Source organism: Bos taurus, chromosome Y, assembly GCF_002263795.3.
Source record: "Bos taurus isolate L1 Dominette 01449 registration number 42190680 breed Hereford chromosome Y, ARS-UCD2.0, whole genome shotgun sequence".
NCBI classification, from domain to species: Eukaryota; Metazoa; Chordata; class Mammalia; order Artiodactyla; family Bovidae; genus Bos; species Bos taurus.
This window is the reverse complement of record NC_082638.1, coordinates 25,409,776-25,429,342: the sequence shown is the minus strand read 5'-3', so window position 1 is coordinate 25,429,342 and position 19,567 is coordinate 25,409,776. Positions and strand designations below refer to the sequence as shown.

Sequence of the window (19,567 nt, the reverse complement as noted above, 5' to 3'; positions counted from 1 at the left end):
AGCGGTGCTCGCTCCTGGACACTTAGTTCGTTGCAGGCCCTGAGGACGCACCTCGTATTATGACGACAGATCGAACAGCCTCCGAAACGAGTGAGGACGTGGATGCCCTGGAAATGAGAACCACACGGAGTGGGCAAACAGGGCCCTGAACTCCTGTAGCCGATCCTTGCCTATCGGAGCGCATCTAGGCCCCACTCACGCTCAGGCCCTTTTATTTAACCACCAACAGGAAGACTCACGAGTTTAAAGGGGAAAATCATGGACACAGATGACAGAGGACCCCAAATGATTCACACTGAACTTCCCTTTATTTCTCTGTTAACAATCCAACACGGGGGTAATGACGCCAACAACCTCCCAAGCCCAAAACCCCGCCTCCAGAGTTCAGATTCACATTTCCAACTTGGTCAGAGCACATCTCTCCAAAGAATACCACCAACCCCTCCCTCCCCGCCCACTCTATATCACCTTTCCTTTTCCCCCATGCACTGAACAACTGTCTGAAACTGTGGTTTGTCTTCCTTCTAGATGCACTGAGGTCTGGGTGGCAGTGTCCCGGTGCCAGGGACAAAGCCTGCAACTCGTGACCTGGGCTAGGCGGGCATGTAGCAGGGGCACAGGATGGGCCAGATGCCGTAGAAGATCTCGTCACCGCAGTGGGGACAGGTGTTGGAGCTGAACCAGACCGTGCTGGCCCGCCCAGACGTGCGCACCAGCTGCCTGAGCCGGGCGTGCAGCTGAGCCAGGAGGCCCGGGTGCAGGGTGCCGCGCACATCCTCATAGCTCTCCAGGGGTGCGGGGTACAGCACCAGACTCAGCTTGCTCAGCCCCACGGTGTGCTGCAGCAGGCTCTCCAGCACGGACATGGAGATGGGGTTGCCGCAGAAGCGGAAGGTGGTCAGCTGGGAGCAGCGGCTCAGGGAGGGCAGGAGGGCGCTGAACTGGGAGTCCATGATGCCGCACTCGTCCAGGTCCAGGTCCTGCAGGGTGGCCGAGGTCCTCTCGATCAGGACCTGCAGGGGCTCCAGGCTGAGGCTGGTCAGGTTGACCCCGCTGAGCCCCAGGTCCTTCAGGAGGCTGACGCTTGGGCACTGCGACAGGTACGTCAGGTCTGACTCCGAAATCAGGCAGTTGCTGATGCACAGGGTCTCCAGAGGGGTCTTCAGGCACCTGGGGGAGACACAGGGCAGTCAGTCCCAGGGGCAGAGGTGGCGGGCCGAAGGACGTGGGGAGGAGAGGCCTGTTTCACCGCAACGCAGGGCATCTCACTGGCTCGGGGCTGGCCTCTCCCCTTCTTGACGGGAAGGCAGGGGCTCTTCCGGGGGGAAGGTCATGCTCACTGGGGTATGACCTCCCCCTGCACAAAATGATGAACTATTTTCCGTGTGGGAAACAAACAGGAAACAAATGTTATTTGCCTACGTCAGCTTATTAGTATTGGGGTAGCAGGAATTAGAGTGGTTTTACAAGACACGACTAGTTGAATGCGACAGCAGGCTGGATGCAGTGGACGTGGGCTGGGGTTCCACACCATCACTGGCCGAATATCCCCTGGACGGTTCCCAGACCGTCCATCTCCTTTTTTTTCTTCTTTCCTTTTTCTGGTTTCCCAGTGAACATATTTACCGCTAATGCTTGGACTCTGCAGCTGCCACAAAGAGAATCAATGCAACTCATTCATATGGCCACACTAGGCTGCATCCTCTCAGCTTTTATCACTGTGTTCAAGGCAGAGCGACAACCTGATACTGAGGATTTCCTACGTATTCAGAAGTCGGAAAGGAAAATAATGCTTGTCATTTGGACTGGAAGAGAATGGAGCCACTTCAACAATGATGCTCGTGGGACCTTTTCTCTTCTCTGGACTGCTTAGGAGCCACAATTTTCCCCGCCTGATCCCTCCTTGTCATCTCCAGAATCACCCACTTCCCAAAGCTCACCTGGAGCCTAAACCAGCTCAGGACAGAAGCGGCGGGTGCGAGGGAGAGACAGCGCTTCGGACTTCTAACCTCACGCCTGATGGACCGACGTCCTTCTCGCCGACTTCTCTGTCATCGTCTCCGCTAAGACAGCGCTCTCTCGGAAAGAACGCCCAAGGGCGTCACACCTGACCCCGACTATGTGCACGGCCAGCAAGAAGTCCCCTTTGACAACGTCTAACCCAGGCCACGCCTCTGACCCTGACCAGGGAGGTGACCTGACCAGACGCCCGCGGACAGAGCGGCGGCACCCTGAGGACTTCCCAGCGACCCGTGCACCCTGGCAATGTCCCCAGCGGCCACGAAACGAGACAGGCCGGTTCTGGTCTGCGGACCTGGCGCCACGCCTCACCTGAGCACCTGGTGCAGGCGGCCCTCGAGGAAGGAGATGGAGTCCAGGGAGAGCTCCTGCAGGTGGGGCAGGTTCAGGAACTGGGCGGTGAGCTGGCGGACGCAGTGCGCCTCCCGGGCGGGGGCGGTGTGCGGCAACAGGCGCACGCGCGACAGCAGCAGCCGGCGCAGGTTGCCCATCCGGCCCAGGTGCGGCAGGAACCTGCCCAGCGTGGCCAGCTTCCAGGTGCAGTTCACCTCCAGGTCCTGGATGGAGTCCAGCTGCACCAGCTTCAGGATCCTCCTGATGCTCTGCACGGGGACGGTGAAGATTCTCAGCTTCTGGCAGCGCAGGTGCAGCAGGCTCTTCCTCTGCTTGGCCTTCTTCAACAGGTAGCTGAGGGTCTCGTCCAGCGTGTCCTCCTTGAGGCACAGGTCGACCAGCACCTCCACAGGGGCCCGCGCCGGCTTCAGCCCCACCTGCGCCTCCACCCTGCGCGCCTTCTGCATGGGCTGGGCCGGCTCGGGCTCCAGCAGCGAGCACACGCTGGCCTTGATGCCACACCACAGGGTCCAGAAGTCCTGGTGGGCGTTGCGGCGCAAGTCCAGCACCTGCAGCTTCCACCGCCTGCGGGGCCGAGGGGGACACACTGAGCTGCGCAGGGGCCGACGGGCACCAGGACCCCGCGAGGGCACTGCACTCCACACGCCACAGCTCCTCTGGCTGCCGGGCCTGCCTTGGTCCCCGCTTTAAGGCACACTGGAGTGGGGGGGGGGCCACGTGCCTTTTGTCCCCTCAACCAGTCCTCTCCCCCCGAACGCCTGTTCCCAGGTCATCCTCCTGGCCTGGCTGCATCTTGCTCACACCCCCAGGCCCCACCAGTCTGCCAGGTCGACCTTACCTGGGGCGGACCTCCTCAGCAAGCAGGAGGTCCAGGCCGTCGAGTGCAGCCTGGAAGGTCTCCAGATGAGGCTCGTGGTCCTTCATCAGGGCGCCCAGAGGGAGGCAGGCAAAGGGCCAGGCCTGCACCATCGCCTTCACGGCATGGGTGTGCCTCCCGGCAAAGGCCGCCGTAAACAGCGGAGGGAAGAGCTCCACGGGCAGCTCCTCCAGGGCCGCGACGGCCAAGGCCTCGTTCTGCAGCAGGCTCTGGCCGGCCAGCTCCAGGAGTCGGTGGGGGGGCGCCCAGACGCCCATCCTGAAGCACCTACTCCGGAACCAGTCCTGGGGGGATGTCAGAGAGCGAGGGGTGGGGGCGGGTCCTTCTCCGGCCAAGGAACCGGGGAGACCCTGCTGTCCCTCCACCCTCACGGAACCCAAGGCAGGGTCAGACACATCTTCTGGCCACCAAGTCACAGCTCTGGCCCCCGCTGGCACCAGGACGAGCCTCTCTCCCGGCAGCAACAAAGGGACAAGGTGACCTCTTGCCCCATCCCGTATCTACTGGCTGCTGCATTTGATCCCAGCCCTGCTGGCCGGCAGATACCAAGGAGTCTGACAGCTGACCCCACTCTCTTCAGAGAAAGCTTCTGATTATTACCCAAGGGCTGAAAACAGCAATAAGGAGTTTAGCCCAACACGGCCTGTCTCTAAACTCCAGCCAGTAACTCACGCGATGGGTGCTGTCATGTCACTCGATAAAAAGACGTGCCTTTCACTCTGCGTCTCTTCTACAAATCTTACTACCGTTCGGTTCAGTGGAGCAAAGCGCTCACATTCTGAACAAAGCCTGCACTCTTTAAAATATTCTACAGATTTTGGTTTTGGTATTCCACGGACTTAGAGAAGAGTTTCGACCTTTTAAAACAAAAAGAAACTCCCAGAACCCTTTAAGCTAGTAAATTCACAAAACCGTAAATTGGTATGAACTATAATCACTGCTCACACACTCAAGTGTACAACGTCACTCAAAAATTCCTCCGAATGAGACGTCTTGCGTTAAAGCAATTCCAGGAATGTCCCTGGCTGTTCAGTGAGGAGGACTCGGTGCTTTCACGGCAGGGCCACGAGTTCTATCCTTACCAGGGAACTAGGACCCCAGATGCGGTCGGGTGCGGACCCATGCCCTCACGATCACCCCGTCCTACCCCATCCCTCCCGCCACCAAATTCTACTTGGTTAAGAAATGTTCTTGACCGTCTGTAAAAGTGGCGGAAATCAGAGAAGAAACCAGTCTGGGACAAACGTAAAACTGCACGCAGGAGCAAAAGCAAAGTGTGCAACTGCCAAGGTGAATGGAAAGGCAAAGAAAATTCTCTACAGGATCGTGGCCTGTGTCGCCTGTGCCATGAATACCCCGGCAGGTACAGCTGTCAGAACCTGAGGCTCCAGCGTGGAGCAGTGCGCTCAGCCCTGAGACCGTCTTCTCCTTCCAGGGCACGCTTTTGAGATTCTGGCCGAAACGTCCATTCCCGGCTCAAGTGCTATCTTACTACTAGATCTCCATCCAGCTAAAGGCTGAGTGGGGCGTTTACTTTCTCACTACATACAACTGATGGGATCCTCTGTCTGTTCACAGAAGCAAAATATCAAAGAGGAAAACCAACCTGAAGGTACGTTCGTTGGGGGAGTTTGGGCCACATCAAAATCACCCAAATGTTCACGTTCAGACAGCTTTGTGCGGACGGTGGTGTCGCCCCAGAAGAAAAAGAGACAGAGTAAGACTCCCGAGTGTCACACCGTCGCTTACACATCATATTACGCCACACAGCGACACGTGACACGTGTGCTCGTTCACGGGGGAACAGAGGTGTAATGGAGGGATGGTGGGTCCTCCAGCTTTTGAGGGTCCAGGCTTCCCTGGAACCGGTCAGGTCAAAATGACACCTAGGAGCTGGCCAGGAGAACAGAGGGACCAGACATTTGGAGTGAAACCAAGGAAAGCAGCCAAGTCCCGTGTGTTGCGTTTCCAGGAATTCAGAGACTTCTCTTAGGCTGGGCTTGACAAATTGCCAGCAGAGGGAGTGGCTACAAAGGGACCAGGTGGATCCCTTAAACCCAAGGCAAACCCAAGATCCACGCTGCCTCCCTCCCTGGAGGCAAAGACCATTTCCTCCCTGAAGCCAGGAGATTAAATTTAGGAATGTGACGCGTCCCTTTCGGCTGGCCAAACCCGGGACGCGCCTTCTTCTGCCTGAAAGCCACTGAGGGCTTAGGGTCGTGGGCTCTCCTGAAAGGAAATAAAACGTGGGCCAAGGACACAAATTCTGTGTCAGCAAACGGCGGCAAGACGAGGCTCAGGCGTTCCCATGCACATCCCAGCCTGGGCTCTGTCCAGCGACCTGTACCTTCACCACGAACTTCAAAGCCTCCCTCCCAAGAGCAGGGGGGTAACCTGACGTTCCCTCAGTGCCAGTGAACAAGGAATGCAAAGCGCCTTCGAAACCCCCACCCCTCACCCCTCTCCCTCCCTCCTCTAAGGCTCTCACCTACACAGATTCTGATGGGAGCTCAACTCGAAGCCCACAAATACAATTCCCTTTGTCCTCTGCTCTGCATTAAGCACAGGGAGCAACACGGACTTTCTGCCCAGGGGGGTGCAAAGCCTGCATCAGAGGGTCTGGGGTGCAGCCCCTGCTGGGCTCGTGGACGCGCTGGTTCTGCTGCGGTCTCAGAACACAGACAGACGGAACCTCTCCACCCTCGGCCTTGTGATGCCGCAACAGTTCTTCTGTTTGGAGGGCCAGAAGGTGGCCTTCCCTGAAGGACACGCTGCAGTTTGGTAACTTCCTAGAGATGGCACTCACCAAATTCCTACCATCCCCATCAGCAGCCAGAGATGTGTCTGCCCCTTAAATAGAGCTAAAACCCTAAAACAGGGTCAAGCTGCAATGTGCCTAGTGGGCATTTTGCCTTCCAGCAATCACCTGGACCAAGCAGCTGCAGGAGCTCAAGCCTCGCAACCAAGAGAATCATCAAGTCCCTGATTAAGGAGCAGCCGTGACAACCCTGGCACTCTCCCCCACTTCCTCAAATAACCTTCAGAGAGAAGCCGAAGCTCACCCCTGGTTTTCTTTCCAGCCTGGAAAGAGCCCGAGACAGCCAAGGCAGGACGCTGTCACGCTCCACGGAGGAGGAACCGGAAGACCCCCTTGGGCGAAGATGGATGGATGGACGCATCTGCCCCACTGTACATGAGGGAGAGCTGGCCGACTTCACGGGCACTTGGGCAAACAGCCAACAGCAGAGGACTAGGCTTGGGATGTTTCCACGGGAACTCAACATCCAGGAGATTTAAGGACGCAGGAGGGACCACTGTCTTCAAATGATCTAAAAACGGCAAGCATCAGCCAGAAAGTCTCTCCGGGCCAGGCAGGGGACAGGCCTCTGTCCACCTCCAGCTCCACAGAGTCCGTTTGGGCAGGGGACTCACTGGACACAGAAGCACCAGGGGCTCATCGGCATGAAGACGGGATCTCCCTGCCCAGCGTCAGGTCGGCCCAGGACGACTCCCAGGGACCGAGGCGTGAGTCAACCTGGCGGACAGTTCTACCTCACAGGCTGGTGCGGCCTCGGAGCTCGTTTCGGGGTTGGGAAGAGCTCATTCCCTCTCTAGCTGCACAATTCCTTCTGCGACGGCAAACCGTCGGCTCCCCAGGGCCTTCCTCGGGGGTCTTTGGAATGCCTCTGTGCCCAAAGAGGCACTAGAAATGCTGGAAGATGACCCTCCCTGGCTTCTGGATGAAGACCACAGCCTGGTTGGTCCTCAGAGGCCCCAGACTGACAGAAGCCCTGCGGACCCAGCCTCCAGCAGACGACATCCCACCTGCAGTTCCAGTAGGTCTGCCCTCCCTCCGCTCTGCAGCTGGATCTCTTCTTACCCTGGAAAGGTCTACCCTTTCTATGAGCCCCCTCTGCCTCTTCCTGTGCTTGGCAAGACGGATTCAATGACATCTAGACCTAAACAAAAGAGGCTCCCTCCTTCTTCCTCCACAGTGAAGACTTGCCAGAGGTCCAGGTCACCCTACCTCTAGCCAGTTACTCCTCAGCCTGGTGCTTCTACAGGCAAAGCAGCAGTAGGGTGGAGTGGGCGGGGGATGGGAGGGTGAGGGTCCGCTCCAGGCAGCAGAACTAGGGGCCTGGTCTCCCGGCTCTCAGAGCTGTATCTCATTTGCTCGAGCGGTGTCGGGATCACTGAGGGCGCTGCGGCCTGCGCTTGGGGGCGGGGGGAGCATCCCCAGCTGGTAGATAGTAGTGGAATAATACAACAGAATGATCAGACAGTTGGCTCGATACTCCACGAGGGAACTGTACGTAAGAGAAGAAACTTTACAGGGTTTTGCGAGACCACAATAAGACGAATGACACTCAAGGAAGTAACGGGAAAATTCTGAAACACGTAGGCTTCCTCGATTCCTAGAGCAAAACAAAGTCGCCTGGCATCAAAGCCACCTTGGCTTGCTTTAATCAAGCGAACTTGCTTAGCAACAAAACCATGCAACACAAGCGTGAGACATGGCCCAAAACCATAAAACAGTGCTGGCCTGAGACTTGCACCCTGCCGAGTGAGCTCCGTGAGTCAATAACCCCCACAACATGCTCTTGGGCCCCCAAGACAAGACACGTTCTGGCCAGAATGCGTCCCCGAACAATACAACGATAGCCGAAAACAAGACCTACAACCTGCCCAGTGGTCATCAAGGTAGTGACTCCCCAAAACAGGCCCTGGACAAACCAAACACAATCACCTACGGAAAGGTGCCTTTTTCAAATCAAAGACCTGCATTGTCCTGAGACCCGAAAACAGTTTGCCCAAGTAACGTGACAGGGAAGTCTAGGGTGCTGCGGTCCACGGGGTCGCAAAGAGTGGCATACGACTGAGCAACTGAACTGAACTGAACTATGATAGTCCTAGCCTGACCACATAGAAAGGGACAAGGAAACTTCCCTGCCCTACCTGGGGGAGGCACTGATGATAGAAACGTGCTGTCTACTCAAGAAAAAGAAGATCTTCGCCCCCTTCCCCTCTTCCTCTGATGGTGTAAGTGTAACTGAGTACTTAGGGCAACACAACGCTTGGGAACCTTCCAAGTGTCCTACTCTCAATAAATCCCTTCCGTTCTAACACTTCGCTTCTCGCCCAATTTCTTCCTAGTATTAAGCAGTAACCGCTCAGTCGTGTCGGACTTCTTGGGACCCCACGGACTGTGGCCCACCAGGCTCCTCTGTCCATGGGATTCTCTAGGCAAAAATACGGGAGTGGCCTGCCATTTGCCACTCCAGGGGATCTTCCCAACTGCACATAAAGGAGACCTCACTAATGTGCAGTACAGGATACCCCCCGTTAACCCGTTTCAGAAAACTGCCTCCTGTCTTCATATCCTGTATCAATTCTATACCTCTGCTCCGACGATTGTTTATTTACTTAAGTGTTAAGGTGAATGACCTGGGGATATTTGTTCCATCCGGAGACATGAAGGGCTGTGGTGCCAGAGCTCACTGGAGCCCTGAAAACCAAACCTCATGGTTTCACAGGGTCCGACTCTGTTTCTCTTTGCCTAGGGGAGGTGTCAGCGGCTGTACCCACTTCCTACTTCCAAGGGTACTCGGAGGGAGCACTGAGACTGGACACACACATGAGAGAGGCTCAGACAGAAGTGGGTGCGGGCAGCCTGGGAGGGGCTGTTTCTAATATTGACAAAGTGGCTGGTGGCGGGGGGCAGGAACATCATTCTCAGCGACTGAGAAGGACAGCTCGAGAAACGATCATGTTCATCCTCTAGCTAGAAGTACGTATGAGGAGGTGACATACAACACAAGTATAACTAATGCTGTTTTCTGTTGGATATAAAAGTGAACAGAGTGAGCCCTAAGAGTTCTCATCCAAAAAAGTACTTTTCTCTATTTAATTTTGAATCCAAATGAAATGCTGAACGTTCACTAGACTCCCTGCACTCATCACTGCAGGATGGGTGTAAGTGGACTCATGATGCTGAACCCCTTAAACTTACCCAGGGCTATGAGACAATTCTACTCATATCTCAGTAAGACTGGGAAAAAAAAGAGAAACAAAGGCATGATCTTCCACTCAGGGTGTCTGAACAAACGAAAGGCAAGCAAGCCTCAAAAGTAATGACTGGCAAACCTGATCTGTACCCTGGAGCAGGCCCACCGGGGTGACCACTCCAGCTGAAACTGCAAAGCCAACCTTCATAATCTAAGCACAATCATGATATTTTTCCATGGCCATTCCATGTTTTTTTTTGTTTTTTTTTTTTTTTTCACGTTAAGAACCCTGTTGCACTAACTGAACTGTGTGACACCTTTGTTGTTGTTCAGTCACTCAGTCCTGTCTGACTCTTTGCGACCCTGTGAACCTTAGCACACAAATATTCCCTGTCCTTCACTGTCTCCCAGACATTGCTCAAACTCATGTCTATTGAGTCAGGGATGCCATCCATCCATTTCGTCCTCTGTCATCCCCTTCTCCTCTTGTCTTCCATCCTTCCTAGCGTCAGAGTTCTTTCCAAACAGACAGATTCGCATCAGGTGGCCAACGTTTTGGAGCTTCAGCTTCAACATCAGCCTTTCCAAAGAATATTCAGGGTTGATCTCCTTTAGCATTCACTGGTTGTAAATGTTTAGAGAATCAACAATAGTAAAGCTATTTTTTTTTTTTTTTTTACTACTCTGCCATCTTAAGCATTGAGAATTAAAGTGTTTCATTTCTTTGCAAACACGTCAGCAAGGAGTCCTCTCGACTCTGCTTCCTTTCTTCTCAGCACATAACTTACAACTGGGGGTGAGCATCTTTCCTATGCACCACCTGGCCAACTGTCACCCTACTTCCTAAGCCTGGATCTGCTTCACCGGCTCATTCTTTGTGCTTTCAGGCCTGATACTATCTCCGAGTTTCTTTATCACTGCCAAGTGAAGCAATATTTGCTGGCATCTTTGCCTCTGAGATATCTTCATTTCTTTTATCACCAACAGGCTCTTTATTTAAGTTTGTGTAGGGGATGGGGACTCAGAGCCTGAAGCTGGATTCTCAATCAAACTGACAAAACCTCCTATCCGGCAGAATTTAAATCACCAAGTGTTTCACTTTCCTCACCTCAGTGACGCTGAAACAGCATCAGCTGTTTCCTTTTTCCTTTTCACACGCAAGGGCTGGGGCTCAGGAGAGGGTCACAGAGGGGGCCACGGAGACGGACACGGGAATGATGCCTCTGGCCAGGTCCAGGTCTCTCTAAGCCATCCCTGGGCCTATCTGGTGGGGCAGTGTGCCCAGGAACCTCTCTGAGGACTGGAATACCCTACTCTGTTTGTGGGCAGTGAAAAGCTTAGGGACTACTAGAGCAGAGAACAGGAGCCTCCCTTCAGGGGACGTGATCCACCACAGCCTAGGGACTCAGCGGGTCTGAGGGTACTGCCGGGGCATCCAGGAGGATGGGGCAATGGTGCAATATTCGGGGACAAATCCAGAGAGGCCTAGATTTACACCTTACCTCAGTTCAACAGCTGTCCCCCAAGGGCTCAGGCTCAGGCCATCTCCCAGCAGGAAACCTCCCAGTACTGCCTGCCCTGCACAGGGCCAAGTAGGCAGATTCACTGATGGGGTGTCACCGGCAGGATCTGGGGAGCAGCTGTGCACAGAGACCTCTCCCACTGGTGAGGCAGGAGATATGAAGGGTGTGGGAACCCTGGTCCGGTGCCGGGACTGCAGAAGCAGACCTCTGGGACTCTTTGCCGTGGCCTGGGCTCTGATCACACTCTGTCTGCACAGGAAAGGGACTGGCTGGCAGCCCCAGCCTGGCCCTTTTCTCCCCCTGCCCTGAACTCCCCTGGATTCATGACCTGGACCTCTCCTCCTTCCACAGCTTCCTCCTCTCAGGGTCCTGACCCAGACACTCAAGAGTCTGCAGCTCTGGGACCGAGGGTCCACGTGTACTACTCTGGAGTCAGCAGTGATACTGGGGGTTACAGCCAGGTGTGCTGGGTCGCCCTTGGGTCAGTGGCGCCCAAGGCCTACCCAGCACCCCCAGGGCATAATGTCGTCCTCGCCCTACGGGGTCTCTCTCCATTTCACGTCTGGCCACTGGCCTCCTCCAGCTGCAGCTGGAGGACTCACTCTATTGCCTGAGTGCTTGCTTTCCAGGAGCACCTCACTCCCAGGGGACCCACACTTACAGAGAAGGCTCGCCACCCAGCCTTTACCCAATACCACAAAGGGGCCCAGTGTCTGGCGTCTGAAACCCGCCTCCCAAGCACAGGTTCCCAAGTTCGGAACCTCACCGTGGCTTCGCGAATGGGGCCCCAACTCGCCGAAGCTGCCTCTTCCAACACAACAGCAGGACCAAAGCTCTCTTAGGAAAATGCCTTGGGAAACTAAACGGTGCTCATCCTCCTCCTGCCCTGAGGGCCTCAGGCCCCAGATGCTACCCAGCTCCAAGATGACCAGAACGGAGTGGGCACCAGAGGTGGCCAAGGGGATCGATCAGCTTACCTCAAGATGACTTCCCCCCGCACTGGTTCAGCTCACAATGGCCTCAGGCCCTCACACACCTGGTTTCCCTGGTCTCCTGTCCTCTCAGTCACCCGTGTCCACCGGAGCCTGAGAGCAAGAACCAAAATGCTCCATAAGTAAGACGACGGTACGTCAACATGCGTCTTGAGGAAGCCTGAGGAGACACTGAAAACCGGAGGGCCAACCCCGCCATGTGACTGCGCGTCTCCTCATCTCCAAATCTGAGCAATTTCTCCAGGGCCGGACCAGCGGACAATGGAAGCCCCGAGCTGCTGCTCGGGTCAAAGGGCCCTTCCTCTAAGGACACTGACCACCATCCCGCAGCCCCATTTCGGCCGCTTGCTCGGCCCACCACGCCCTGGCACCTCCAGAGGGGACCCCACGTCCAGTGCCAAGCGGCGGCAGACCGTGGTTCGCTGCATTATTGCGTCCACAGCGCGGGTCCCGCGGCCTCTTTCTGGAGCACGTGGCCCCGGCTGGCTCCTCCCCCGCTTCAGCCTTCACTCCAGCCCGCGGTCCCATAACTCCTTTTAGGGCAGCAAAGAGAACTGCGGGTCTGTGGGGGCGAACAAGGGACTAGCTTAAGCTCACCTTGAGGGAAAGCCGGGAACCCGAGGCGGGAACTTACGGTTTGTGCAGCCGCGCCTCTCCACGTGATCCCTGCTGAACGTTGAGGAGAGAGAAGCGGTGACTCAGCAGTGTGGCCCAACCAATCCCAGCTCCTGTTTCCTCCCGGAGCAAATCTCGCGAGATCTTGGTATAGCGACTTGGGTCTCCCGGAGTTCCAGAAGAGGCCTGGAGGGGCCAAAGAGATGGGGAGGCGTGGTGCCTGTGGCAACGCCCACCAGAATGGCTGGAGGAGGAGCATTAGGGTGGCGTGCTGGGCGTGGGGAGGTGCGAGGATGGGTGGGTTCAGTGTTGTTGTCGGGGGGAAGGGGGGGAGGGGTGGGGGAAGAGGAGGGGTGGGTGGGCTGTGGGGGGGTGAGGGGCGGGGGTTAGGATTGGGGGGGGAGGAGTGGTGGGCGGGGGGTGGGGGGGTGAGGGGTTGGGGGATTGGGGGGTGTGGATGGCGGGGGTGTGGGTTGAGGGGGTTCGGAATGGCATAGGTGTGCGTGACTCCGGGTAAATGATGCTTTCCCTGGTGGCTCAGATGTTCAAGTGTCTGACTGCAATTCTGGAGGCTGCGGGTTCCATCCCTGGGCCGGGAAGATCCTGTGGAGAAGGAAATGGTAGCCCATTCGAGAATTCTTGCCTGGCAAATCCCATGGACAGAGGAGCCTAGTAAGCTGCAGTCCGTGGGGTCGCAAAGAGTCAGCCAGGACCGAGTGACTTCACTTTCACTTTGCTGTTACTATGACTCAGTTGCCAGTCTCTTACCGTGCTTTGATTAAACACACTGCATCACAGGTGTGTCTGTATAGAAAAAACATTGTGTATATAGGGTTTGATACTATGTGAGGTTACAGATGTCCACTGGGTGTCTTGGAATGTGTTCTCTGCAGACAAGTGGTGTGATGATTCCATTTCTTTCAAAAGACAAAATTAGTACTTGATTTACTCATGGACTGAAACATTGAGATAAGTATTCACACCCTTATTTTATACAGAAGAAAACATCTCAAACTCAGTTCAGTGACATGAGAGTTTTAAACTTCCTTCTCCAGCTCCCACTTTTGCCTAGTCTCCCCGTGGTGGCCCCAACGCTCCTCTTCAGCTCTGCAGGAGAACTGGCAGGCACCATTTTGTCTGTCGACCTGCGATCTCACTCGGAAAGGCTGACCGAGATAAAATGTCCAAAAGAGCCCCCAGCTGTCCCTTGGGGGTGCCCCTCACTCCCTGCACTCTGTGAGTTCCGAAGGCACCAGACTCTATACATGGATCAAAAATATTCTTCCAAAAATTCCAGAAAGGTCTAATAGCAAAACTGGAGCCTGTCTCCTGCTGGCAACTATATAAATAGAGCATTTACACTGTACTTGAAACTGTTTACACAGCATCGACATTGTATTAGGAATTACAAGGAATGTGGAGATGATTGAAAGCCTGCGGGAGCATCCCCTTAAGTTACATGCAAAGACTACAGCATTTCATATAAGGGACTTGAGCAGCCATGGATTTTGGTATCTGCGGGTGCAGGGTTCCCGGGCCCAGTCTCCCGCGGGGTACCGAGGAGAGAGGACGGGGCCGTCTCAGGACTTGTGCTGCTCCCCCTGCCTGGGGTGCTGTCTCAAGTACCGCCACCCAGCTCCTGACCTGCCTAGGTCCACAGTCTCTCTGCCAGGCTTCCCTGACCGTGATATCAGAAATCACAGCCTCCCCCAACTCACATGCCATATTCACCTCCAGAGCTATTGGGTTATTGTATTTTTGTTTCTAGAACAACATGTGGCATCCGTCCGTTTTATTTATCTGCTGCATAAATACACAGAAACTGTTAGTAACACCATCGTTTATCTGTGCCACAGCCTCGACCCACTTACTCCTGGCTCCCCAGATACTTACACTTGATCTTAGCCAGAAGGCTGAGAAGCGATTTCTCCAAGCACTTCATGAAATCCAGAACTTCGTGATTTAAAATTAGCATGCAAGGGAGAAAGTCAGCCAGCATGTAGCTGGATGCGGACACGGGCGGTGGTGGTCATTGAAATAAAAGGTTTGCAACACAGTTTCTCTCCATATAATACATTTGTTGATAGCTTCCATGACATTACCACATTTCATTGCCATTAAGGGACATTCTGAAGTTTACATTTGACCATTTCTGAAGGCAGATCCATCACGTTTTTTGTGTGTGTGTTTTTTTTTTTTTTAACTTTTATTTTATTTTTAAACTTTACAATATTGTATTAGTTTTGCCAAATATCGAAATGAATCCGCCACAGGTATACCCGCGTTCCCCATCCTGAACCCTCCTCCCTCCTCCCTCCCCTACCCTCCCTCTGGGTCGTCCCAGTGCACCAGCCCCAAGCATCCAGTACCGTGCATTGAACCTGGACTGGCGACTCGTTTCATACATGATATTATACACGTTTCAATGCTATTCTCCCAAATCTCCCCACCCTCTCCCTCTCCCACAGAGTCCATCAGACTGATCTATTCATGGGTGTCTCTCTTGCTGTCTCGTACACAGGGTTTTTGTTACCATCTTTCTAAATTAATCAGTGGCATATCATAGTTTGTTTGGCTTTGCGTAAATGGTGGCCCTAGAGGTAAAGGACCCTCCTGCCAAGGCAGAAGACATAAGAGATGCAGGTTCCATCTCTGGGTCAGGAAGACCCCTGGAGGAAGGCATGGCAACCCACTCCAGTATTCCTGCCTGAAGAATCCTATGGACGGAGGAGTCTGCTCGGCTACAGTCCGTAGGGTTGCAGAGAGTCAAACCTGACTGAAGCAACTGAGTGCACACCCATACATATGTCAGTAAATATATATTTTATATTGGCATGAGGAACAATGCTGTGGGGCTTCACTGATGATCCCATATTTAAGACTCCTCACTTCTATTCCAGGGGGCATTGGTTCAGTCCCTGGTCAGGGATTTATGATCCCACATGGAAAAGTGTGTGGTGAAAAAAAAAAAAAAGAATGCTGTTGTATCTTACAGCTGATGTCATCTTAGATTTATGAAATTTTTTATTTTTTCATAAGCAGAATCCAGCCTACTAAATACATGTCACAAGTCACTAATGGGATGCTAGCTGCCTTGGGAGGAGCAGGTTATTTATTGGTAATTCAATTAGACAGAGATTGACAAACTGGCTTGCCTCCTGTTTTTTGGTTTCTTTTCCTCCCACCAACAAGCTAAGAATGAGTTTTATGTTTTAGGTTTTTTTTTTTTTTTTTTTTTAACTTTTAAAAATACATTTCACATTTTTACATTTTTTGTAATTTGGGGGGGAAACCAAGGAATAATTTGTGAGGTGTGAGAATTAGAGGATATCTAAATTTCAGGGTCACAAATAAAGTTTTATTGGAACAGAGCCGTGAACCTTTGCCGCTGCCCGAGGCTGTTTCACACTGCTAATGGCAGTGACCCCATGGCTCTTAATGCCTGGCTACGCTCTAGCCCACTATGCAGAAATTTTACAGGCTCATTGCTGCAGAGACCAAAATGAAGCATTCCAAACCCCATGGCTCATCAGTCCAGTTGACTGAGTGGGGGCAAACACTTCCCACTCTTGAGCCTCAGTGGAGGGTGAAACCGGAGTGTCTATGTCTCCACCTCACAGAGAGATTTCCCTGGAAATACCAGCACCATGTCCTGTGTCCTGTGTCCATGGAAGTCCTACCTGGCTCTCCAAAAGCCTTGTCTCAGTGAGGCTGTATCAGGAGATTCCAAGCCTTTTAAAGCCCATTCTAATCCAATGCATAGTATCCAAACCAGGCTCCACTCAGGTTTCTGAACCACTTTTTCCCCAGAGGATCTTTCAAGTAGAAACCTTTGGACCGAATTGCTAGAGAGAGGAATGAATATGGGTGGGGTTTCAGGGCCCCGGCCAGGGGCTGTTTTCTCACCACATCAGTGTGGTGAGAGTCCCCACTTGCCTCTCGGGCATCCAGCGGCCCACCACCTCATCTCCAATTTCAATCTGCATCTTTATTTATTTGGGGTTCAGTAGCTTAAGGGCAGGGGAAGGTGGTCCACACAGCGATTCCCACAGACCTCGGGCTGATGTCAGGAACCTAAAAAGGCAGGGGTCCTCTTTCAATGCCAGAAAATTCTCCAGCGGCAAATAAGAAACCCTTGTTGTCTTCCAGGAGCAAGGGGCTGGGGTGGTGGCTGGGGTGGTGGGCAGGGTGAGGGGGACAGGAAGCATGCCTACTCCCAGGTGATCTGCACTTGAAGACGCAGCACCCCCTGGATTGCCGCTGTCCTCACTGTGGATCTTCCTGCTGAACCCCGGGAGCTTTTCTTAGGCAGGGGCTCATGCTTTCTTAAACCACGTCAGGGCTGTCAGTTCACACCCTGGTCCGCATCCTTCTCCCTTCCTCCCTCGAGCCCCCTCTTCTCTCTCCTTCCCCTTTGCGCCACCTAGGTTATATCTCAAGCTTTCCCTTCCACTGCCTTTACAGCCCTCTGCACACAGATTCTTAGGGGGAGGGAAGGTTTCAGGGAAGAAATATGTGTATTTCCAGTCCTTATAAGGTAACAGAGCCACGGAATTAGAACCCAAATGAAGTTCGCTAATGAACGTGATCTCAAGTGCTTTACCCAGATATAACATCAAAAATACCTTTCTTATCAAATCAACATGTGTTCCTCTTAAATTCACACAATATATGCCCATGACATCTCAATGAAGCAAGAAAAAAGAATAAACACCTGAGCATTAGAAAGAGCTCGTTTTATACTCTTGTAAGATGGTTGGTTGGAGAAGGCAATGGCACCCCACTCCGGTACTCTTGCCTGGAAAATCCCATGGATGGCGGCCGATCCTGGTAGGCTGCAGTCCATGGGGTCGCTGCGAGTCGGACACGACTGAGTGACTTCACTTTCACTTTTCCCTTTCACACATTGAAGAAGGAAATGGCGGCCCCTTCCAGTGTTCTTGCCTGGAGAATCCCAGGGACGGGGGAGCCTGGTGGGCTTCCATCTATAGGGTCGCACAGAGTCGAACACAACTGAAGCGACTTAGCAGCAAGATGGTCGATGGTGAGTGCTGTGCCTAGCTGCTCAGTCCTGTCTGACTCTTTGTGACCCCATGGACTGTAGCCAGCCAGGCTCCTCTAACCATGGAATTCTCCAGGCAAAAGTGCCGGAGTGGGTTGCCATGTCCTTCTCCAAAGTTGGTGAGTATCAAAACCCAAGGCTGGGGACTTCCCTGGGGGTCCAGTGATTGAGAATCTGCCTTCCAATGCAGGGAACGCGGGTTTGATCCGTGGTTCTAAGGAACTAAGATCCCACATGCCAGAGGGCAGTAGAACGGACAAAGGATCCCGCATGCCACAACTAAGACCCGAGGCAGCCAAATAAGTCAATAAAAATTAATACATAAAACAACTCTATGCGGTTTACATCATTCTTCTGGATATATTTGAAAGCATGCCATTAACAGTTTTATTTATTTATGGACATCCCATGAGACTGGCTGCAGGATCTTAGTTTCCTGACCAGGGACTGAACCCAGGACGCCAGAGTGAAAGCATTGAGCACTACCCACGGGTTTGCCCGGGAATTCCTAGTTTTATGTACTTAAAGGGTTTATTTTTATTGTATGCTAAAAACTACATCCTTTGCAGTGCCTAGGCTTATGACAAAAAAAAAAAAAAAAGTCGATGTCAATTTTAAAAGGCTTGCACAAACTTAGGGGATAGGAAGGAAAATTGTGACTCCCTATTTATGCTGCTGGGCTTCCCTGATGGCTCAGACAGTAAAAAAAAAAAAAAAAAAAATCTGCCTGCAGTACAGGAGACCGGGCTTTGATCCCTGGGTCGGGAAGATCTCCTGGAGAAGAGAAGGGCTGTCCACTCCAGTATTCTTGCCTGGAGAATTCCACGGACAGAGGAGCCTGGGGAGCCAGGATCCTTGGGTTTGCAAAGAGTCGAACACAACTGGATGACTAACACTTTCACTTTCGTGTGCTTCTAAAGATTGCTCAAATCTCAGAATCACCTGGGACCTTGTTAAACATTGAGATTCCAGGGCTGCATATCAGAACTAAGAAACTCAAACTGCCAGAGGAGGGGGGGCCTGGGAATCTGAAAAGGCAATGTTTGCCCCCCTCCTTGATTCTGAAGTGAAGCGGGTCCCAGGGAGTAAAACCCTCCAATACTGTGGGAAAGTTTGATGTCTGGTGGCGCAGCAGCAAAGAATCCACCTGTTAATGCAGGAGACCCGGGTTCATTCTCTGGGTCGGAAAGATGCCCTGGAGGAAGAAAGGACAAACCACTCCAGTATTCTTGCCTGGGAAATCCCATGGACAGAGGAGCCTGGCAGGCTACAGTCTCCGGGCTCCCAAAAGAGTCAGACACAACTTAGCAACTAAACCACAAGGGTGACGCTGAAAGTCGCTCCACGGTGTCCGACCCTTGTGGACGGCGTGGACTATCCAGTCCGTGGAATCCTACAAGCTAGAGTACTGGAGTGGGTAGCCTTTCCCCTCTCCAGGGGATCTTCCCAACCCAGGGATCAAACTTAGGTCTCCCACATTGCAGGCAGATTCTTTACCAGCTGAGCCACAACGGGAGCCCAAACCACAATAAGCACATGTTTAAAATACCCAAGAATCTACGCCTTCAGGACACCCTGAGGGTGGAGGGAAAGCGATTCATTTTTTTCTCTATGGGACACACTGAGCACCTGCCTTGGGAGGAGCGGGTTATTGGTAATTCAATAAACCCATCAGATGCTGTAGCTCGAGCTGGGAGCCTCATCCTCCCCACCACCCTTCCGAGATTCTAGGACACGTGCAGCCTCTCTCGGGCCTTCGGGATGTTCTTGGTATTGAAGGAAGGTAGGGTATGAGCAAAGCCCAGAGATCCGGATCCAAACTTCTCGGTTTGGGCCACGCTCTCAAATCTCCCGGGCTGTGCTTCTTAAGCCTCAGGGAATCTAAGGAATTGCCTAAGTATCTTGTGCAAAAACACATTCTCGTCCAACGGTTGCACTTAGGGCCTGAGAGTCTGAGTTTCTCACAACTCCAGGTGCTGCCCGGGCTGCTTAAGGTGTCCACATTAAACAGCGAGCCCCAGAGAGCTTTTGCAAAGTACTGATGCTCTGGTTGCTTCTGCCGATCTTACTCCACACCCACAGAATCAGTATCTCCACAATTGGGACCAGGGAGTCAACGT

General features: G+C 53.3%; 1 protein-coding gene across 5 annotated transcripts; it reads right to left on the bottom strand.

The window, feature by feature from the left end:
- Window positions 1-289: 289 nt before the first annotated feature.
- Window positions 290-12,618, bottom strand: LOC132344525 (melanoma antigen preferentially expressed in tumors-like). Of its 5 annotated transcripts, none has more exons than XM_059884209.1 (6): window positions 12,368-12,618; window positions 11,756-11,863; window positions 4,857-4,923; window positions 3,212-3,534; window positions 2,332-2,937; window positions 290-1,170 (listed from the first exon to the last, which is right to left on the bottom strand). In XM_059884209.1, the coding sequence occupies exons 3-6, from the start codon at window positions 4,890-4,892 to the stop codon at window positions 594-596; spliced, it is 1,542 nt and encodes a 513-aa protein (XP_059740192.1). In that variant the 5' UTR covers window positions 4,893-4,923; window positions 11,756-11,863; window positions 12,368-12,618; the 3' UTR covers window positions 290-593. The 5 variants fall into 5 exon arrangements, with proteins under 5 accessions (XP_059740192.1, XP_059740191.1, XP_059740193.1 ...); XM_059884208.1 differs by having other exon boundaries at window positions 12,405-12,618; XM_059884210.1 differs by lacking the exon at window positions 12,368-12,618 and adding an exon at window positions 12,088-12,338.
- Window positions 12,619-19,567: the final 6,949 nt, after the last annotated feature.